The following is a 19,761-nucleotide window of genomic DNA, read 5'->3' as shown; positions in this document are numbered from 1 at the left end:
GTGTGGAAATTATCCTGGATTATCTAGAAGGCCCAGTGTCATTACCCGGGTTCTTATAAAAGGAGGAGCAAGACGATCAGAGTAAGAAAAAGAAGATGTAAGAAGGAAAGCACAGGTCAGAGAGGAATGAAGATACTAGAAAGCTGGCTTTGAAAAGAGAGGAAGACGTCATGAGCGGTTTCTGCAAGTAAGAAGAGGCCAAGGATGAATTTTCCCTTGAGCCTCCTGAAGGAACCAGCCTTGCTGACATCTTGATTTTATTTTATTTATTTTTTTTTTAAAGATTTTATTTATTTATTTGACAGAGAGAGATCACAAGTAGGCAGAGAGGCAGGCAGAGAGAGAGAGGAGGAAGCAGACTCCCCGCTGAGCAGAGAGCCCGATGTGGGGCTCGATCCCAGGACCCTGGGATCATGACCTAAGCTGAAGGCAGAGGCTTTAACCCACTGCGCCACCCAGGCGCCCCTGACATCTTGATTTTAGCCCCTGATTTGTAGCCCGGCCATTTGTGCTTCTGGCCTCCAGAACTGTAAAATAATGAGTTTATGTTGTTTCAGACCACTGTCTTTGTAGTGATTTTTTACAGCAGTAACAGGAAACAAGTGCCTGTACTTCCCTACCACAAAGTGATGTAAACTTATTTTCATTACTCTTTTCTTAAACCTTTATGAGTTTTGATTTTGCCGGGGTAAGCAAATGTAAAAATGTGTTAGGCAAGCAGTATTCTCTGATACAAAGAATAAAATAGAGTGGATGGTCCAATTAGAAATGATGAGGCAACTGGTAAAAATGCATGTAAAAGAATGCTGAAAATAATCAACTTGAACCAAAATGTACAAGACAAAAATCAGGTGAATATCTCAGTGATACAAATTTTGAAGATTTTATTTTACACTTCAACCTTATATTACTGAGGATATGTTGTTTAACAATTCATACTTTCTTTTTCTATTATTAGACTTGGATTTATTTTAATAGTAAACTTTTTTTTCTTAATTTTTAAGGAAAGATAACATGGCACAGTGTCAGCATAAAGTTAGATAGACTGACATTAAAATCCTCATTTTTGACATTCCCTGTAATGTACGCTTGGTTAAAAACTTAGTCTTTCAGAGCCAATATTCCTAATATGTTAAATGAGTTTAATGTTAGCGCCTTTCTCATCTTCCTGTATTAAGCAGAACATGATTATTCAATACCTGGTAGCCATCACTGTTACTATTAAAATGTAGTTTTACTGCAGGCCCAATGAAATCCTGAAAGATATCCCAGTTCTTCACTAATTTATCTGTATGGCTCCCTCTACCCCATTTCCATAGCCCCCTCCCCTAAACCTCATACCCCAAGATTAGATTTCTACTCAAAGAGTAATGTCAGGAAGACTTACCAACCAACAGTAGACTATTCTGAAAACATCACAAATTACTGGATTTAAGAATAATTTGACTTTTTTTCTGAGTTATCTTTCACAAAGAAACAACTTTTTGAAGTTGTTATTGCTTTGGTTGGGGGGAGAGAAAGTTGTTGTTTGCTTTAATCACATCACAAAAGCTGTTGTATTTGCCATGATGGTTAGCAGCCAACAAACCCAAGTTGAAACAGGGACACTGAGCAATCAGCTAAGTGATTGTCTCCACACATCAACCACACAATTATTTACACCTTAGAAAGTACAATAACCATTTCAAATCACTATAGGTCACTTTATACAACCATGATTCATTTGCAAATAGCAAAACAGCAAAATTTAAATCCTCTTTCCAGGACCCCCTAGTCCCTGTACTTCCCCAAGCTTGACAGTCATTACTTTTCACTTGTAATTAACTCTTTTCATGTCCCTAATAAACTATCAAGTCCACGAAGGTTGGTATCTCATGTCCTTAATATAGTAGATACTTAATAAATATTTTAGCCAATAAAGAAATTAATGCATAGTCAAATACCTGTACACGTTTTAAAGGAAGTGATTTTTAAAATTTTTTTTAAAGATTTTATTTATTTATTTGACAGACAGAGATCACAAGCAGGCAGAGAGGCAGGCAGAGAGAGAGAGAGGAGGAAGCAGGCTCCCTGCAGAGCAGAGAGCCCGATGTGGGGCTCAATCCCAGGACCCTGGGATCATGACCTGAGCTGAAGGCAGAGGCTTAACCCACTGAGCCACCCAGGCATCCCACCTGTACACATTTTAAACATATTCTTCGTTTCCTTCCTCTGAACCTAAATATGAAAGGACCACAGCCACATATAAATTCTGTCCTCAAACAATAGATAAGGCATTCAAAGCATGACTGGTAGCAAGTACCCTTCATACTATACTGTAAGCCTCATAAAGGCAAGGACTATGGTTTTGCTCATCTTGTATCTCAGCACTTAACAGAAAGCCAGTAGGAACAGAAAACAGTAGAAACTTAATAAATATTTGTTAAGTAAGTAAATTCAGTCAACTCAGATGTGAGTTATTTCAGAACTATGTAGCATACAAATGGTTCACTCCAATATAACAGGAGTATCAAAAGGCAACTGTCACATGTGGAACACTCCAGGAGCTATAGAATTAGAGCTGTGAGGTTACTGACACCTTATGTCAAAGAATTAGGCCACAACTGCAGAGACAAAAACAGCTCAAACTTCTGACTTTCAAACTAAGGAATCTGAGACCCCAAAATGGGGACATTTACTTTCCCAAATTATTTACCATTATTATTGAGCATGAATTTACACCAGTTTCAGACCTCTTTCTAATACTATACCCTTGCTTGCACAGATCATCAGAGAGGAATTAGATGCAGAGACTCAAGAACACCAGAAACCTAAACATAGTGGCAAAAGAATCAGAATTTCAAATAAATGGCATGTGAGCGGATCTTTGGAATGCATACCAAAGTCTGTCCTTATAGCACAGAATATACAGTTGGGGTATATTGGGAATGAAGGTGGTAGCAGCAGGGAAAAGCTCTTCTGAATGGCTGTCTCCACCCAAACTGATGCCAAGTGGTGAGATTTTACATTTAGCATGTATGAATATTGTTGACAAATAGATTCAAATCTTACTGTATTATCTTTGATGCTACCAAAAAGAACTGAACTCATCACCCACTTCCCTCATTTTTTAAAGATGATTAATTCCGATTGCAATTATCACCACTTCTCTCTTGGTTAGTGACATTAGCGGCTATAATATGCTTATACCAAATCAGAACATAAAGGAAAGCTAAGAATAAACTGACCCAATCCATCCCATAATCAAGGAGAGGAAAAAGATTTAGTATTTAACGCCCATGCAGGTGAGGACCAAGTTTATCTTGGGCCCCGGGTGATAACAGACCCAATTATCCGAATGAGCATGATATCATTCTTAATCCCATAGTAATTGTCTGTACATCACTCCCCACGAAGTTAAGATTATACATCAAGGCACCTGCAAAGTACAAGTGATGCTCCGCCCTCTTCCTATCTTAGATTCGTGGACTGGAGTGGGACACACGGGATCAGCCAACCTGACTCACCCAATAAGCTGGGTAAAGAGCAGTTCCACAGTGGGAAGGATGAAAAGGGTACCAACTGGGGCAATTCTACCGAGGAACTCCTGAGACAGCTCCAGACAGGACAAGCTGGAAAGACACAGTTCCCGGTAGACTCCAGAAAGCCCAGGCCGGCGGCTGAAGGTTGCCTAGGAACAGGCGTCCCCACGCTGGGCCGCCAAACTCTCTCCCGCTTCCAGGGAAGAGAAGATTCTTGGCCCAAATCTTTCGTTCCTTCCACACCACCTCCTGCCCCATGCTCCGTAGGGTCGTTCCTCTGCCAAACGGGGCCCGCACCTGAGGGCTACCCTGCAGGTGTACTCACCGCAGGGCGGTGCTGCAATCCTTGCAGCGGCCTCTGAGCCTTAACCCCGGACTAGTTCTGGGGCGCCTCTAAATCCCGGTGGGGATTTGGAAGAGGACTCATTCATCTGGGCTTCTGCTCAGAGAGAGAGCCAAAACCCGGCCCGGATTCAGACAGCTGTTGTATAATGCTTCATTTAACTGTGTTCTATTTAATATATTTTATAGAGCATCTACCAAGAGTTCAGATTCCAGAGAGATGTTATGAGGGGAAGAATTGTGCTGTAATGTTCACTCTCAAGGAACCTGCAATTATTTAAAAAGACAAGACTGATTTACAATATTATAGAGAGATATATAATATAGATACATAGATATACAGATGTATAGAGAAAAAAATTAAAATACCAATACAACGGAAAAGGAATAAGCCCAGTAATCAGGAAATTTCCATTTTATTCCTTGCTCTCCATGCAATGTCTTTGGTCATCAACTCCAAATCAATGAAAGGAAAGGTCTGGTTTGAGATATTTCTTGGGTTCCACTCCACCATAATATGCCTGTAACCTTTCTGAATTGCACAGCCAACTGTAATACTCAAAAGAAAACCAAGACCCTCTGACGCCTAATGCAGTTCTCCAACCACAAAATCTAGTTGTTTTTCTAATCTAGAGTGTCCTTTCAAAGTTAGCTCCCCTCAAAATGTATATATCTAAATTTGCAGGTTGGAGTCAGTTTTGGAGTAAAAACACAAATACATTTGCAGTGAGCATAAGGTAATCACTCCTATTTCTTCCCTATATAAAATTCATCGACCCATTCTCCCCACACAGAAAGAAAAACAATATTAAACTGGAAAAATGAAGTAAAAATGAAACAAGAAACTCAACTTCAACTTTTCAAAAGTTTTTAAAGAACTGAAACAATTCTAATGCACATCCTACCTTGCCCATGCCACAGATAACTATTCAGGCAAATAACATGAGGACATTTTCTTGTCTGTTTCTGGCACTTAAGCTTAGCACACCTAAATTGCTTCAGTATTTCTGAATATAGTTCTCTAAGCCTTTAGGAATACATTTTTTTAAAAAACATTGTCTTAAAACAGCTATTACAAAAGCAGTAATGTTGGGTTATTATTGACTATATAGAAAGAGGAGAAAAACGTTTTCCTTCTACCCTTTGTGGTCTTCCTGCTGGTTTAAGAATGAAACTGACACAAGACAGACTACAGGGAAAGAGACAAGGCATGTGCACACAGAGGCCCAATAATGAAATTGAGACTTAAAGAAATGGCCAAAGCAGGCAGTTTTTATACTTTTCAGACAAAGAGACAATAAATCTGTGAGGAGTTGACAAAACAAAGAAAACTTTGGGACTTTAGTAAATTATTCTAAACAGAATTTGGGCTGGGATATTATATTAGTGAATAGTAACTAATATATATTAGTATATAGTAACAAGTGTTGTTTATGAAGCCTCCTGGGCTCTAAATTTCCTCACTGGTGATAGGGAATAAGAGGTTATCTTTCAGCAGGCCAGAGTGTTCTTTTTGCATTGGCCATTTCTTAAGTAACTTTTATTTAAAATAATCAGTACAACAAAATGGCACATTTGGAGTGGCCTGCCTTTGGCCCCTACATATAAATTGCACTTTTTTGCCCATTTTCAAAACAGTCGCAAAAGTTCTGTTGCTCTTACAGCTAATTAATTTCTTCATACATAAAACAATACTAAATTATCCATGTGTTAACCTATGTTATTTGTAGATCTAAAATAATTTGCGTGTGAAGGTCATCAAACATCCGTTGAACACCTATTATCTGCAAACATCCAGGGTTAGAAAAAGTAAAGTATATATGCCAACCTAGTATTTATTGCCTTTAAAATTGAGTCTAAAATAGTTATGGATCGTCTAGTGTATATATGATGAATAAGATAATTTCTAATAAGATAATTTCTAAAAAAGCTTACAATTGTATACAATATTATTAGAAAGTTAAAGAGGGCTCATTTCCTCATTAATAAATATTTACTGAAGGCATACATGTTCAGTAGCTGTCCTAGGAGCTATAGACATAGCAATAAAGCAAATAAAAACCACTGTTTCAGTAAAGGTTAAAATCTGAGGTGACAAACATTAAATAAAATATCATTTGGGGTAGCAATTAATGTAAAGGAAAATACAATGGGTTACTGACAGAAAAAGATAACGTTGTAGGATCACCTATGGGTTTGCTGAAGGGAATTCTGCAGACACAGGGAAAAGCAAGTGCAAAAAACTTGGGGATAGAGCATCCTTGTCAGGCAGATGGATGTGGTTGAGGCCAGTAAGCCAGTGGAGAATGTGGACTAGGAGACAGAGATTAGCCATGGTCAGTTTTGCCTTGTGGGTCAAACCTAGGATTTTGGATTTTATAAGTGTGACAGGAAGTCATCAGAGGGTTTTGAAAAGAGGGGAGGCTGCGATATTGTGATTTATCATAAGAAATATATATTTGATCTTCCTCCCTGTTTCTGGCACAGAACTCCTAAAACCCTTGGAATTTTCCTAAATGCTACCAGCAATGAACCTTCTTTTGTTATTTTAATGAGGTAACTCTTAGAAAGAGTGGAAGGATGGAGGCTGGTCGCCAGTGTAGCCAAGCCTGTAATTCGAGTTATAAATTTCAGTCCCACCCTCAGGCCTCCCAGGAGGTGAAGAGGGACCAGAGGCTGAATTAATCCATCATGGCCAAGGAGTTACTCAGACATGACTTTGTGGTGATGTCTCCAAAAGTACCTCCAAAGGACAAGGTTCCCAGAGCACTCTGCTTCCAGAGAGCAACATAGAAATTCTGCCCGAGTTTCTAGCCTTCAGACTCAAGACTACAACATCAACTCTTATCTCAGTCTTCAACCTGTCAGCTTGCCATACAGATTTTAGGCTTGCCAGCTCCTACAATTGTAGGAGTCAATTTCTTGAAAATCTGTGTGTATGTACCTGTGTGTGTAAAAGGGAGTAGGGTGGGAATTTATGTCTATTCGTTCTGTTTCTCTGGATAACTCTAATTCAGAGGGGATAAGAGAAAGAAAGTAATAGGATATAGGATCATGAGGTGATTTAATGACAAAAGATTCCTTCTAATTGGAGGACTTCTCAAAAGGAACTAATGATTGGAGTCTGAAAAGATTCATTTATTAATTTGTTCATCAAATATTGAACTCTTTTGATATTCTGGGTATACAGGAGTAAAAATAATAATAATAAGCAATCCCTGCCTCATGGGGCTTACGTTCAAATGAAGGGAGAAATGAAAATGTAAATAAATTATATCTGATAGGAGGATAAGGGCTATGGGAAAATATAGGGCAAAAAAAAGGACAATAGGAAGTGATAGGTGTAGGATGGGTAATGTAAAATACCACTCTGAAGTATTTTGAGAAGATGACTTTTGAGCAAATATTTGAAAGAGATGAGAAACTAACAATGTAGTTTGCTGGGGAAAAGAGTTCTAGGCAAAAGAAATGAGCAATGCCCTGAGGTAGCAGCACTGTCACTTTTTTTTTTTTTTAAGATTTTATTTATTTATTTGACACAGAGAGAGAGAGAGAGATCACAAGTAGGCAGAGAGGCAGGCAGAGAGAGAGAGGATGAAGCACACTCCCCAGCGAGCAGAGAGCCCAATGCGGGCCAGATCCCAGGACCCGGAAATCATGACCTGAGCCGAAGGCAGAGGCTTAACCCACTGAGCTACCCAGGAGCCCAGGACCTTCACTTTTTAAAAGAACAATAAAGGAGCCAGAGTATCTGGAGGAGAGAAAAGGAAGGGAAGGAAAGTAGAAGAGATCAGAAAAGGGTCTCCTTGGTTAGGGTCTTGAAGTTAATAGTGAGGATAGCCTTGGGATTTTGTTTTGACTGCCATGAGAAGCCATCAGTTGGAAGGTTCTGAGCAGAGGAGTGATCTGATTTATATTAAATAGGATCATTTTGGACACTATGTTGAGAATTAGTATTTAAATATTTGAATATGAAGATAAATATACATAGAGACAGTAGAATGAAGTCCTAGAAATGCTCAAAAAAACTTCTCAATGCTCAAAAAGATATTTTTAAAAATATTTTTAAATAATTATTCTTAAATGTATGCATCACTTAACAAAGTCAAAATTAGGGCACCTGCGTGGCTCAGTGGGTTAAAGCCTCTGCCTTCAGCTCAGGTCATGATCCCAGGGTCCTGGGATTGAGCCCCACATCGGGGTCTCTGCCCGCTTCCTCCTCTCTCTCTCTCTACCTGCCTCTCTGTCTACTTGAGATCTCTCTCTCTCTGTCAAATAAATAAAATCTTTAAGAAAAAAAAAAAAAAAAACCAAAGTCAAAATTATTCCATATTTCTACTCTTCCCCGGAAATCCAAGGACCTTAGAATAGTTCAACTATAATCACTAAGCTCTCCCATCTTCCAAATGATTTTGCCAAGTATTATAGTTCCAACCTGTATTTAAACTCCTTCTTCCTCGAGCACTCTTTCTCCAGTAGCCACATACTTCCTTCTTGCATCCCCTTCAAGTATTTGCTAAAAAGTCACCTTCTCAAAGACACCCACACTGATCACCCTATTTGAAATCACAGTCTGCCACCCTCACCTCCACACCCACACCAGGGCTCCCAAACTCCTTAGCTTGATTTATTTTTCCCATGAATATTATCAGGTTTATCATGCTATAGAATTTATTTATCGTGTTTACCATTTTTCCTCTCTCTCCTTTCACTAGAATCCCAGAAAGGCAGATTGCTTTGTTTCATTTCTTATGGTTGTAATCCCAAGCATCAGGAAAAACGCCTAAAACATACCAGACACTCAAAGTATTTAAGCGTGCTAAAGACTATGTACAATCACTCTGACTGCTGTCTTGAGAATAAATTATAGAAGGTTAGGAGCAGGAGCAGGAAACTTCACCAGGAAGCTATTGCAATTATCCATGAAATCAAGGAGTGCCATTTCAAATGCTGAACAGTGGTCATGTTCTGAAAATGTAAAGACAAAGACAACAGAATTTGCAAAGGGACCAAAGTCTCCAAAGTTCAGGGATTGAGCAATCAAAAGGATGAAGCTGTCATTAACTGAGATAGGGAAATTGTGGAAGGATCCAGATCGGGGTGTGGGACATGAAAACCTCAGTTTGGACTGTGTAAGTAATGTTAAAGTCGCATATATTATAATTCTCCATCAGCAGAGGCAGACAAATATTTTCTCCACTACTCAATAGAATTTCCATTAGGATCCTTGTATTTCCCCCCCATTTTGTAATTTAATTTTCTGCTTTCTTTTTTTTTTTAAGATTTTGTTTTTCAGTAATCTTTACACCCAACATTGGGCTTGAACTCACCAGCCCAAGATCAAGAGGCACATGTTCTACCGACTGAGACTGTGATGCACCCCCTAATTTTCCACTTTCTATTTAAAAATGGTACCTAGTTGCACCAAAGTTGATTTTTAGTAGCAAGATTTATTGACTAGGCTATTCAGTTGATATAAATAAGTATTTACTTAAATTAAATGGCATTGTAAACAACCTTAAATCGTCAAATAAAAGTATTTATTTGAAACACAGAAATACTGGAAAATATCATTTAATGTCCCACAAAAAATGCTGGTTTATTATTGTTAGGTCCATAATCAAAGGAGCGAGACTGACGCAAAGCTTAGGTCAAGCAAAGCTTTATTTCACGCCAAGCATCGAGAATCAAACTGACCATTCGGGGCCACCTCTTACAGAAAGAGGACCCTGTTGGAGCGGGGGGGAGGGAGGCAGGGTCAGTTTACGTTTTACTGTATAGACAACAAAATGGCTGTTCAACCAGAGATGAAGCCGCTCTGGCTAAATAGGCCCTTACATTATTAAATAACAACTGTTATAATGGATATAAAATATTAAACCAAATGAAGTTGGTTTGTATTGCAATGTAGGTAAAATAAGATCAAATGTACTCTGCTTTAGTCTTTAGAATGTCCACTAAACTGATCCTTTCTCAGAAGTTTACTTGGTTATTAACCAAACCTTAGGTTTGTTCCAAGTTCATATATCAACTATGAAATTTTGTCCAGAGGAGCTACTTGGCTACCCTCTCTATTTTTATCTTTCTAGGCAATCTGTCTCCAAATGAGAAAACAAACACAAACTATTAAATTATTGTTTGGCAAAGTAATAATCACACTATGTGGAATATACAAAATGCCTGTTCTTGCTTTATTACCAGTTTCTGGAGATATGGGCAGTATGATGCTGTAGTTTATTTAAAACAATAAAACTATATATTCAGTCTGTGTAACTAATATATGGAGTTTTGTACAGGCCTGGTCCGTTTTCAGCATCTAATATATGTTGCTTTTTTACGTAACACTGTGCCCTGCGTCTGATTTGGATAGCAATTTAGGGGCCCACCGCAGTGATTCTGGATTGGGTCCGCAGAAAGCGCCCTGGATGGTTAAAACTGCACCAGAGGGCAACTCACGTTTTTCTGAAGCCCAGGGCTTTGTGATGGGATAATCCTACTCTTTGTATTGCCTAGGTTCTGGCCCCGCCCTCTCGGGGCAACCTGCGGAGCATCAGCGCCCTGAGCTTGCTGAGCTCGAGCTTGTGCAGGAGGATGGAGCCTGTAGAGAGCGTGGTCCCCAGGGGCCAAGGATGACGGCTGGCCTAGCCGTTACTGTCCACACATTCAGAGCATCCTTTGCATCTCACCATGGTTCTGAGGGAAAAACTGAGTTGCTTGTGGACTTTAGGTCTCTGTCTGGTAGCCAGCAAATCGTCTGCTAAAGTCCCTGCTATCACAGACCAGCGTTTCAAAGATCAGTGCGTGGACTCTCATAACGAGCTGCGAGGCAAAGTGTGGCCCCCCGCGGCTGACATGAAACACATGGTGAGAAAGAACGGGTCTGGGATTTTTTTTTCTCTGATTCATCCTAAGGTATCTCTGGGCGATAAATCTGATGGATTCATTTATATGAATTATAAATGAATTCATTAGCTGGGCTATCCTCCCGGATAGTGATAGGAGTGGACGAAAAAGGAAAACCTGAAGCTGTATATTGCCAAAGCTTAGCCCCCTTTGGGGGCGGGGGGGGGGAGAAGGATGGAGGTGGGGGAATGGTCCGGGAGGGGTGGTGTCTAAGAGCTGCTTGGATTTCATCACTAAGGCTTAATAAATGTACTTTGCAATTTCTCACAACTTTCCAGAACTCGCCCCCATATTTTGGCTAGCACTTCCCAAGCCACAAAACCAAGATACTTCATATAAAAGAAATAGCACAGTGATGGAGATTCTCTTGTCCACTTACTGTTTTTACATTTTATGAACTCTAGGTTGTTGAAACAGTACCACATGTATAGTATTCATTTTTAAGAAATATTCTGCAAGGATGTAAATAATGAAATCAACACTCGAATAATATCAGATTGTCATTTCCATGAAAAATAATAAATATGTGAAGTTCAATTCCAAAAACATTGAACTGATGGTGTCTTTTGCAGACTTCCATCATATAGACATTAAGCCAAAAAGAGTACTCTACTGAAGTATGACCATGAAAACACTGGACTATTAAAATAATCCATAGAATTCATAATTTTTAAATAAATGCTTGACTATAAATTTTATCACAAGAAATTTCCCGTGCATTTTTTCTGGCTTGTAGATATATCATTATGAAATTATGAACATAAATGTTGACAGCATAGTTTTGTTTATGTCCTATGCAGATGTTGCTACATTGTAAAACATATCTATTTCAGCTTTCTTCCTCTCTATCCAACAGAAAATAAAATGGAAGTATTATAAAATCACAACCCCGGCACTAAAGTTCAAAACTCCACTCTTCTGCTACATGGGAAAGCATATTTTGAGGGGAAAGAGATTTCAACAATGTTTGGGAAACACTGGATTAAACAAAAATAAACTAATCTCTTTAATGCAGAATTGTTAAAATATTTTAATATGTAATATGTACTTTAAACTCCAATAGGTCAACGTGGTCATTGACATGGATTTGCTATACAACAGTTTCTCTATATTCATTTGAATATCTTTTTTAAGGACTATCTTATGTCATTAAAATGCTATTTAAATATATGTACCCATATATTTGTGTGTATATGTAAATATATACATCCTATATATGTATGTAAATATACACACATGTACATATGCATATATGTGTGTAAATATATATACACATTCTGTGTAAACACCTATAGATGCTATGTTCTCCAAAGGAAGCAATAAAAGGATATACATAATACTAATTTAAATTTAAATAACTAGTTGAAGGAGAGTGAAGAAAAGACCAGGGTGGAGAAGACATGAATGGAAACAATCCTTGTTTGCATTTACCTTGTTTTATGTTTGTAAATGTGTAGAAGCTTTTGTTATTTTTGTCCTTTAAGTTTTCTGGTGCTCCTCATTTCTTTGTGCATATCCATATTTCCACCTGGTATCATTTTCCTTCTGCCTAAATGACTGACTTATACTTTAGTCTGTTGGTTTTAATCCTAGCAATTTTGTATATTATAAAAATCTTTGTTTCTCCTTATTCTTTTCTCTATCATGTAATTTTATTAACTGTATATTTTTTCCAGTTGAACTGAAAAATAATTGACATACATCATGGTATAAATTTAAGGCATACAGCAAGGGGGGTTGCTTTACCTATATTGTGAAATGATTGTCACAGTAGGTTCAGGTAACGTCATCTTCTCATATAGACAGCTACCAAAAGAAAAGAATGAAAAAAGAATAAAAATTTCCCCTTGTGGGGGCGCCTGGGTGGCTCAGTGGGTTAAAGCCTCTGCCTTCCGCTCGGGTCATGATCCCAGGGTCCTGGGATGGAGCCCCACATTGGGCTCTCTGCTCAGCGGGGAGCCTGCTTCCTCCGTCTGCCTCTCTGCCTACTTGTGAGCTCTGTCTGTCAAATAAATAAATTAAATATTTAAAAAAAAAATTTCTCCTTGTGATGAGAACTTCTAGGATTTACTCCATTAACAACTTTACTATATACCATATAGCAGGGTTAGTCATAGTCATCATTGATGTGATGTGGGTCAAGAAGGAATGATCAAGAAAGAAATCTTGAAATATTTTCAGTGCAAAAAGGAATTTTTATTAAAGAGCAGGCCAGACCCATGGGCAGAAGAAGCTGCACTGGGATTGTGAGGAGCAATGGATTATATATTTCTAAAGGGCAGGGGGAGGGCTAAAGACAACAGAAGTTTCCACTAGGGTTTGCATATGTTAAAGAGGATTTACAGGATCCTGGAGGTCTGGCTATTGCCAAGTTAAAGTTACTTTTTGCCTCCCTCAAAGCATGACCATTAAAACTGTTGTGAGTGAGGGATGCCTGGGTGGCTCAGTTGGTTAAGCAGCTGCCTTCGGCTCAGGTCATGATCCCAGCGTCCTGGGATCGAGTCCCACATCCGGCTCCTTGCTCAGCGGGGAGCCTGCTTCTCCCTCTGCCTCTGCCTGCCATTCTGTCTGCCTGTGCTTGCTCTCTCCCCCTCTCTCTCTCTGATAAATAAATAAAATCTTTAAAAAAAAAAAAAAACTGTTGTGAGTGGGGCACCTGGGTGGCTCAGTCTTCTGCTTTCTCTTCAGGTCCTGATCTCGGGGTCATGGGATTGAGCCCCAGGTAGCAGCTTCCTGATCTTCAGGGAGCCTGCTTCTGCCTCTGCCTCTGTTCCTCCCCCAGCTTGTGTGCTCTCTCTCTCTCTCTCTCTCAAATAAGTAAAATCTTTAAAAAACAATAAACATAAAACAGTTGAGAGTTTTTTTGAGGAGTGTCATACTCTGTCTCAAATATTCATCAATGGGCTGCAGATTGTATGGAAATTTAATTTTATCTGCATTTCTTTGGTGTTCATTCTCATCAACCATGTTGTACATTATATGGATAGCACTTAATTTATAACTGGAAATTTGTATCTTTAGATACCTTTCAATCTCCTTAATTTTTGCTAGATATTATCACTATGTGTAGAATTCTAAACTGAACTTTAAAAATGTTACCACAGGGTCTTCTATCTTCTCATACATTATTTGTGATGAGAAATCTGCTGGACCATTTTCTTGGTTCCCATGTATATCGTATGCATTTTTCCTTTGGTGGCTTTTAAGAATTTCTCTTTATCCTTGATTTGGAGCAATATGATGTGCCTTGGTATCACATTGTTCATGTTTCCTGGGGTCCACTGAACTTTTTAGAATCTGCAGATTTTAACCAAAAGAGAAAAATTTGAGCTGTTTTCTACTAAAATATTAGAGACTCCGATTACATGTACATTATACCGTTTGAAGTTTTCCACAGTTCACTGATGCTCTTTTCATTATTATTTTTTTTCTCAGTCTTGCTTTCCCCACTAATTTTAACATCTGTGTCAGTCCTGGTTTGATTTTCATTAATTGATTTTTCTTCTCATTTGGAGTTGGTTGTATTTTCTTGCATCTCTGTATGCAGATAATTTCTTCTTTTTTTTTCTTTTTTTAATGATTTTATTTATTTATTTGACAGACAGAGATCATAAGTAGGCAGAGAGACAGGTCGGGAGGAGCAGGCTCCCTGCTGAGCAGAGAGCCCGCTGCAGGGGCTGGATCCCAGGACCGTGGGATCATGACCTGAGCCAAAGGCAGAGGCTTAACCCACTAAGCCACGCAGGTGCAGGTACTCCTACAGATAATTTCTCATCAGATGCCAGATACTGCTAATTTTACTTTGTTTAGTGATGGTTATTTTTCTTTTTCTGTAAATACTTTTTTCCTGTCATATATTCATGTTACCTGGCATTTTGATCCATTCAAGTCTTGTTTTTAACATTTGTTGGGCAGGAAAAAATCAATCGTTTAGGGTACAAATAAATATCTCCCACACTGAAGCCAAGTTCCTTCTGAGTGCTCTACACAATTCCCAAAATTATGAGGTTTTCCGTCTGGTTATTGAAAAGAGGCACTATTCCCAAGACTGAGTGAGCATTAGGTAATATTTCTTTTGCCTTTTTGAGCAATTTCCCTGACCATGGATAGGTTCCTCAAATATATGGGCTTATCAGTTCTCCGCTAAATACTCAAGCAGGACCCTCTGAACATCTTTGGAATTCTCTCTCTCATGCAGGTCTCTCTTTCCTGGTAATTCTTTATGGCCTGAAAATTCTCTCACAGCACTAACATGAGGATTACTTTTTTAGTTTCCCTACTCTCAGGGAGCACTGGCTTTTTTTGCCTGGTGTTATGCCTGCTGACATCCGCTTTTGCACATAGTTTTTTTCAAGTGGGAAGGTAAATCTGGTATTGGCGACTCTATCCTGCAGAAACAGAAGTATTAACTGTGGACTAAATCTTCAACAGGAGATTCTCCTGTCTTCTACTACTGATTACCCAGAAAAATTAAGCACTTCATTTCTCATGTCAATTTCTATATTTATCAGGGGACACCTGGCTGGCTCAGTGGGTAGAATATGTGGCTGTTGATCTTGGAGTTATGAGTTCAAGCCCCACATTGGATACAGAGATTATTACTTAAACTTAAAAAAAATTTTTTTCTATATTTATCAGAAAATAGTAGACTATGATGTTATGCTAACAAATAAACCCTGAAAGTTTGCAGGCCTTTTTTTTTTTTTACTTTTTTATTGATATATAACATTGTATTAAAGTGCACAACATGATTTGATATATGAATATATGGTGAAATGATTACAAGTTTAGTTAACGTCCATTACCTCACAGTTACAATTTCTTTTTCTTATGATCAGAATGTTTAAGATATAATTTCTTAGCATCTTTCAAATATATAATACAGTGTGGTTAGGTATAGTCACATCATTATGCTTTAACGTACATCTCCAGAACCTATTTGCCTTCAACCTTGAAGTTCGCACGTTTTGATCTCCTTCACCAACTTCACCCACCCCCATCTCCACCAACCACCAATATGTTCTGTGTATCTATGAGGTTTTTCTATTTAGATTCCACATATAACTGAGATCATATAGGATTTGTCTTTCACTATCTGACTCATTTCACTTAGCATTAATCTTTAAAGAATACAGATTTAGTGTATCCCTCACATAAAGTCCAATACTGGTTGGACCATTCTTCACTCCCCCTCTTCTTCATGCAGTGCCATCAGCTGTTTATATCTTGGTTCCATCATGCCAACACATGTTTTTCAGAGTCACCATTGAGAAAGCTAGAAAATTATGTAGGTATTTGTATATCAGACCTGAAGGTGATACATGTCGTTCCACTCCTACCCCTCTGGCCAGAATTAGTCTGATAACCCTAACATGGTTGCATTAAATGTCTCAAGCACAGATTGCTTTTATGGTCATCAGATACTTACTTACTTATTATTTATTTATTTATTTATTTATCCTTCCCTCCCAGAAACAGAACAATTCTAGGCCTCCGCTAAAGGATAAAGTCCAATATCTTGTTCAGTTACTGAAGCAAAGCCTTAATATCTCTGAATGGTAGGCAAAACCCAACAAGGTTGGTTGTGGATACTCTTGGCCTAGTGACTATGTCTGTCCTCCACACAAAGAATATTCAATAGCAACACAAGACAAGACCACTGCACCAATCACATCTATTCAGAATGTGGGAGAATGGGAGCCACACAGTAATCATTGGTTCGGAATGATTCTGCAATCTTTAGATAGAAGAGGGTATGAAGACCTACTATACTGGGGTCCAGAATTTTTTTTTTTTTTTTTTTTTTTGATGGGAGGAGGCAGGAGTTCCCTTGTTCGTTATTTTCTGTGGTACCTAGCTTCTCCCTCTAAATTGTTCTTCATCTATCATCCTCCTTGGCCAACTTGAATTGGGCATGGGAAAATATGCCATCTTTGAGCCAGAGCCTTTTCATGTTGCTTTCTGTCCATGGTCATTCAAAGTACCCAATATTCACAGGTTTTTTTTTTAATAACAGGTTTCCAGTATCTTTGGAAATATATCTGTCTCAAAAACTCTGAAGGTCTGGGGTGCCTGGGTGGCTCAGTGGGTTAAGGCCTCTGCCTTCAGCTCAGGTCATGATCCCAGGGTCCTGGGATCGAGCCCCGCATCGGGCTCTCTGCTTCGTGGGAATCCTGCTTTCTCCTCTCTCTCTGCCTGCTTGTGATCTCTGTCAAATAAATAAATAAAATCTTAAGAGAAAAACAAACCTCTCAAGGTCTTTCATCTGTATGTCTCCAGCCAGTTCCAAATACCAATACCCACACTTAGAGACCAGTTAGAGAAATTTTCAAGTCTTTTCTTAGTTTTCCTTAACGTGGTGCTTTTCTTGCTCAGCTTAATGCCAGTTTTCTTGAAACATGAGTTTTGAGGAAATGGACACACTAATCTGTTCTTTTGCTGTGCCACTTTTTAATCAATTAAGAAGATTTCCTTGGAGTCCTATACTTCATCTCTTTGTCCAGAGCTTTTCTAATCACATGAAAGATTTAGGACATGTGTCTCAAAGACTTTTTAATATATCATATCTTATTATATACTACATAGAAGCAGTTTCTTTTCCAAGTCTCAAAAGCCCCACATTTCTTTTTTTTTTTTAAGACTTTATTTATTTATTTGAGAGATAAGGAGAGAGCACAAGCAGGGGAGCAGCAGGCAGAGGAAGAGGGAGTTGAGACTCCTTGCTGAGCAGGGAGCCTGATGAGGGGCTCAATTCCAGAACCCTGGGAACATGACCTGAACTGAAGGCAGACACTTAACTGAGCTACCCAGGTGCCACAAAAGCCCCACATTTCTTGATTCTGGGTTTTATTTCTGCTTCCAAACTGGTATTATTTTACTCATAAAATAATTTTGTTGAACACACACTACAACCAACAAACATGATTGCTTTGTTTCCACTCTCTGCTTTGAGCTTCAAGTTCAATGGACTCGTGGTCTCCCTCCTGAGTTATAGATCACATTTTTTCAGATCTTTTGGCCCTGAATCAGATGGATTCCTGCCCATGACATAAGCTGTGTCAGTGTTTGCCAGCTAACTATTAAATTCCCCATATGATTCAGACAAGCTTACCATCATTTGTGGGCAAAAGGAAGAATAAAAATGGAAGCCTACAGTCTCATTGTTTGCTCAATAATTAAATCTTTACTTAGTAAAAGATTGTGTGGTTTCAGGGATTTCACCTAACTTGTTCACATCTGGATTTGATCAGAATAATTTTGATCATTTTCACTGATGTTAGCAGTAACCAAATTTTCATTTCTTCTGAAATAATCAAAACTCTATTAAAATTAAAAGGCAAAGTTATAATGGGTGAATTACAATTTTAAGTGTTTTTTAAAATATTTTTTAGTTTAGGGGCGCCTGGGTGGCTCAGTGGGTTAAGCCGCTGCCTTCGGCTCAGGTCATGATCTCAGGGTCCTGGGATCGAGTCCCGCATCGGGCTTTCTGCTCAGCAGGGAGTCTGCTTCCTCCTCTCTCTCTGCCTGCCTCTCTGCCTACTTGTGATCTCTCTCTGTCAAATAAATAAATAAAATCTTTATAAAAAAAATATTTTTTAGTTTAAGTCTTCTTGTATATTTTTATAAATAAAACATTATTTAACATTCTGGTGTTCATGTCCATCTAGTGATCATTTTATAATACATCATGTGTGTAGGGGGGAAGTAGGGTAATATGTGATGTCCTATAAAATCTGGGCCCAGAGCAGGGATCCTTCTTACCTAGGTCTCAGGGTGGTTTGAGTTTAGATTTTTATTATGGCTTCACTCTACTTCTAGCACTAAGTTTTATGAGGCTAGGTTAGGCTAGGCTGTGGTATAAAATAAATCCTGAAATGTCAGGGGCTTAACAAAGTTTAATTCTTTACTGGCACAGGTTGTAGAAAAGGTGAATTAGGATTCCACCTCTTTTGGAAGTACAAAGGGGGAGCTCCCTACCCCAGCTAGATCATTGACAGGCGGTATGACAAGAGTTCCCAAAAAAGGATAATTGCTTCACCAATTTGAAGAAAAAATATCTACTGATTCTCTTCGCTATTCTAGCATCATCTTATTTTCTTCTCATTTCTTCCCCATATTTTTATTGAATTAATATGACTTTTATATTCAGATTGCTGGATTTTGTTTTTTTTTTAAGATTTTATTTATTTATTTTGACAGACAGAGATCACAAGTAGCAGAGAGGCAGGCAGAGAGAGGAGGAAGCAGGCTCCATGCTGAGCTGAGAGCAGGATGTGGGGCTCAATCCCAGGACCCGGGATCATGACCTGAGCCAAAGGCAGAGGCTTTAACCCACTAAGCCACCCAGGCGCCCCCAGATTGCTGTTCTTAATTGCAAATGTTTGTTATGCTAGCTGTGACTAATAATAACACAAATAAATTTTAATGTAGCAAGTGTTGGTGAGGTTGTAGAGAAACTGGAAACATTGTACACTGATGGTGGGTATGTAAAATTGTGCTACAGCTATGGGAAGCAATATGGAGATTACCCAAGAAATTATACTAGAACTACCATAAAATCCAGAAATTCCACTTCTAGGTATATACCCCAAAAAACTGAAATCAGGATCTTGAAGAGATATCTACACTTTGATGTTCAGAGCAGCACTAGATACAGAAACAATCCAAGGATCCATCAACAAATGATTGGGGAAGGAAAATGTGGCATATACGTGCAATGGGATATTATTTAGCCTTAAGAAAAGGAAATTTTGCCATCTGTGAAATAAGTCAGTCACAGAAGGACAGATGCTGCTGCATGATTCCACATTTGAGATTTCTAATTCTTTTCTTTTGATGGCTGCATAGTATTCCATTGTGTCTTGCCATTTGCGACAACATGGATGGAACTAGAGCGTATCATGCTTAGCGAAATAAGTCAAGCAGAGAAAGACAACTATCATATGATCTCCCTGATATGAGGAAGTGGTGATGCAACATGGGGGCTTAAGTGGGT

At 38.6% G+C, this 19,761-nt stretch overlaps 2 protein-coding genes across 25 annotated transcripts in view; one reads left to right on the top strand and one right to left on the bottom strand.

The window, feature by feature from the left end:
• The window catches only part of CAPS2 (calcyphosine 2), a 175,236-nt gene that overhangs the window by 51,156 nt on the left and 104,319 nt on the right, over window positions 1–19,761 (bottom strand). For 5 of the 24 annotated variants that reach the window (XM_032346964.1, XM_032346961.1, XM_032346975.1 and 2 more), the window contains exon 1: window positions 3,507–3,724. The exons of 13 other annotated variants lie outside the window; for them this stretch is intronic. The gene's annotated coding sequence lies outside the window, so the exon portion shown is untranslated. Of the gene's footprint in view, window positions 1–3,506; window positions 3,725–3,846; window positions 4,057–19,761 lie in introns of those variants that run through there. 6 more of the 24 variants (XM_032346980.1, XM_032346979.1, XM_032346962.1 and 3 more) reach the window with 5 other exon arrangements.
• The window catches only part of GLIPR1L1 (GLIPR1 like 1), a 33,060-nt gene continuing 23,694 nt past the window's right edge, over window positions 10,396–19,761 (top strand). The window contains exon 1 of the mRNA XM_032346989.1: window positions 10,396–10,727. Coding sequence (XP_032202880.1) covers window positions 10,551–10,727 — 177 coding nt within the window. The 5' untranslated portion in view covers window positions 10,396–10,550. The remainder of the gene's footprint in view (window positions 10,728–19,761) is intronic.

The sequence above is a fragment of the Mustela erminea genome, chromosome 6 (genome assembly GCF_009829155.1).
Source record: "Mustela erminea isolate mMusErm1 chromosome 6, mMusErm1.Pri, whole genome shotgun sequence".
NCBI lineage: Eukaryota > Metazoa > Chordata > Mammalia > Carnivora > Mustelidae > Mustela > Mustela erminea.
This window is presented reverse-complemented; position numbering and strand designations above follow the sequence as displayed.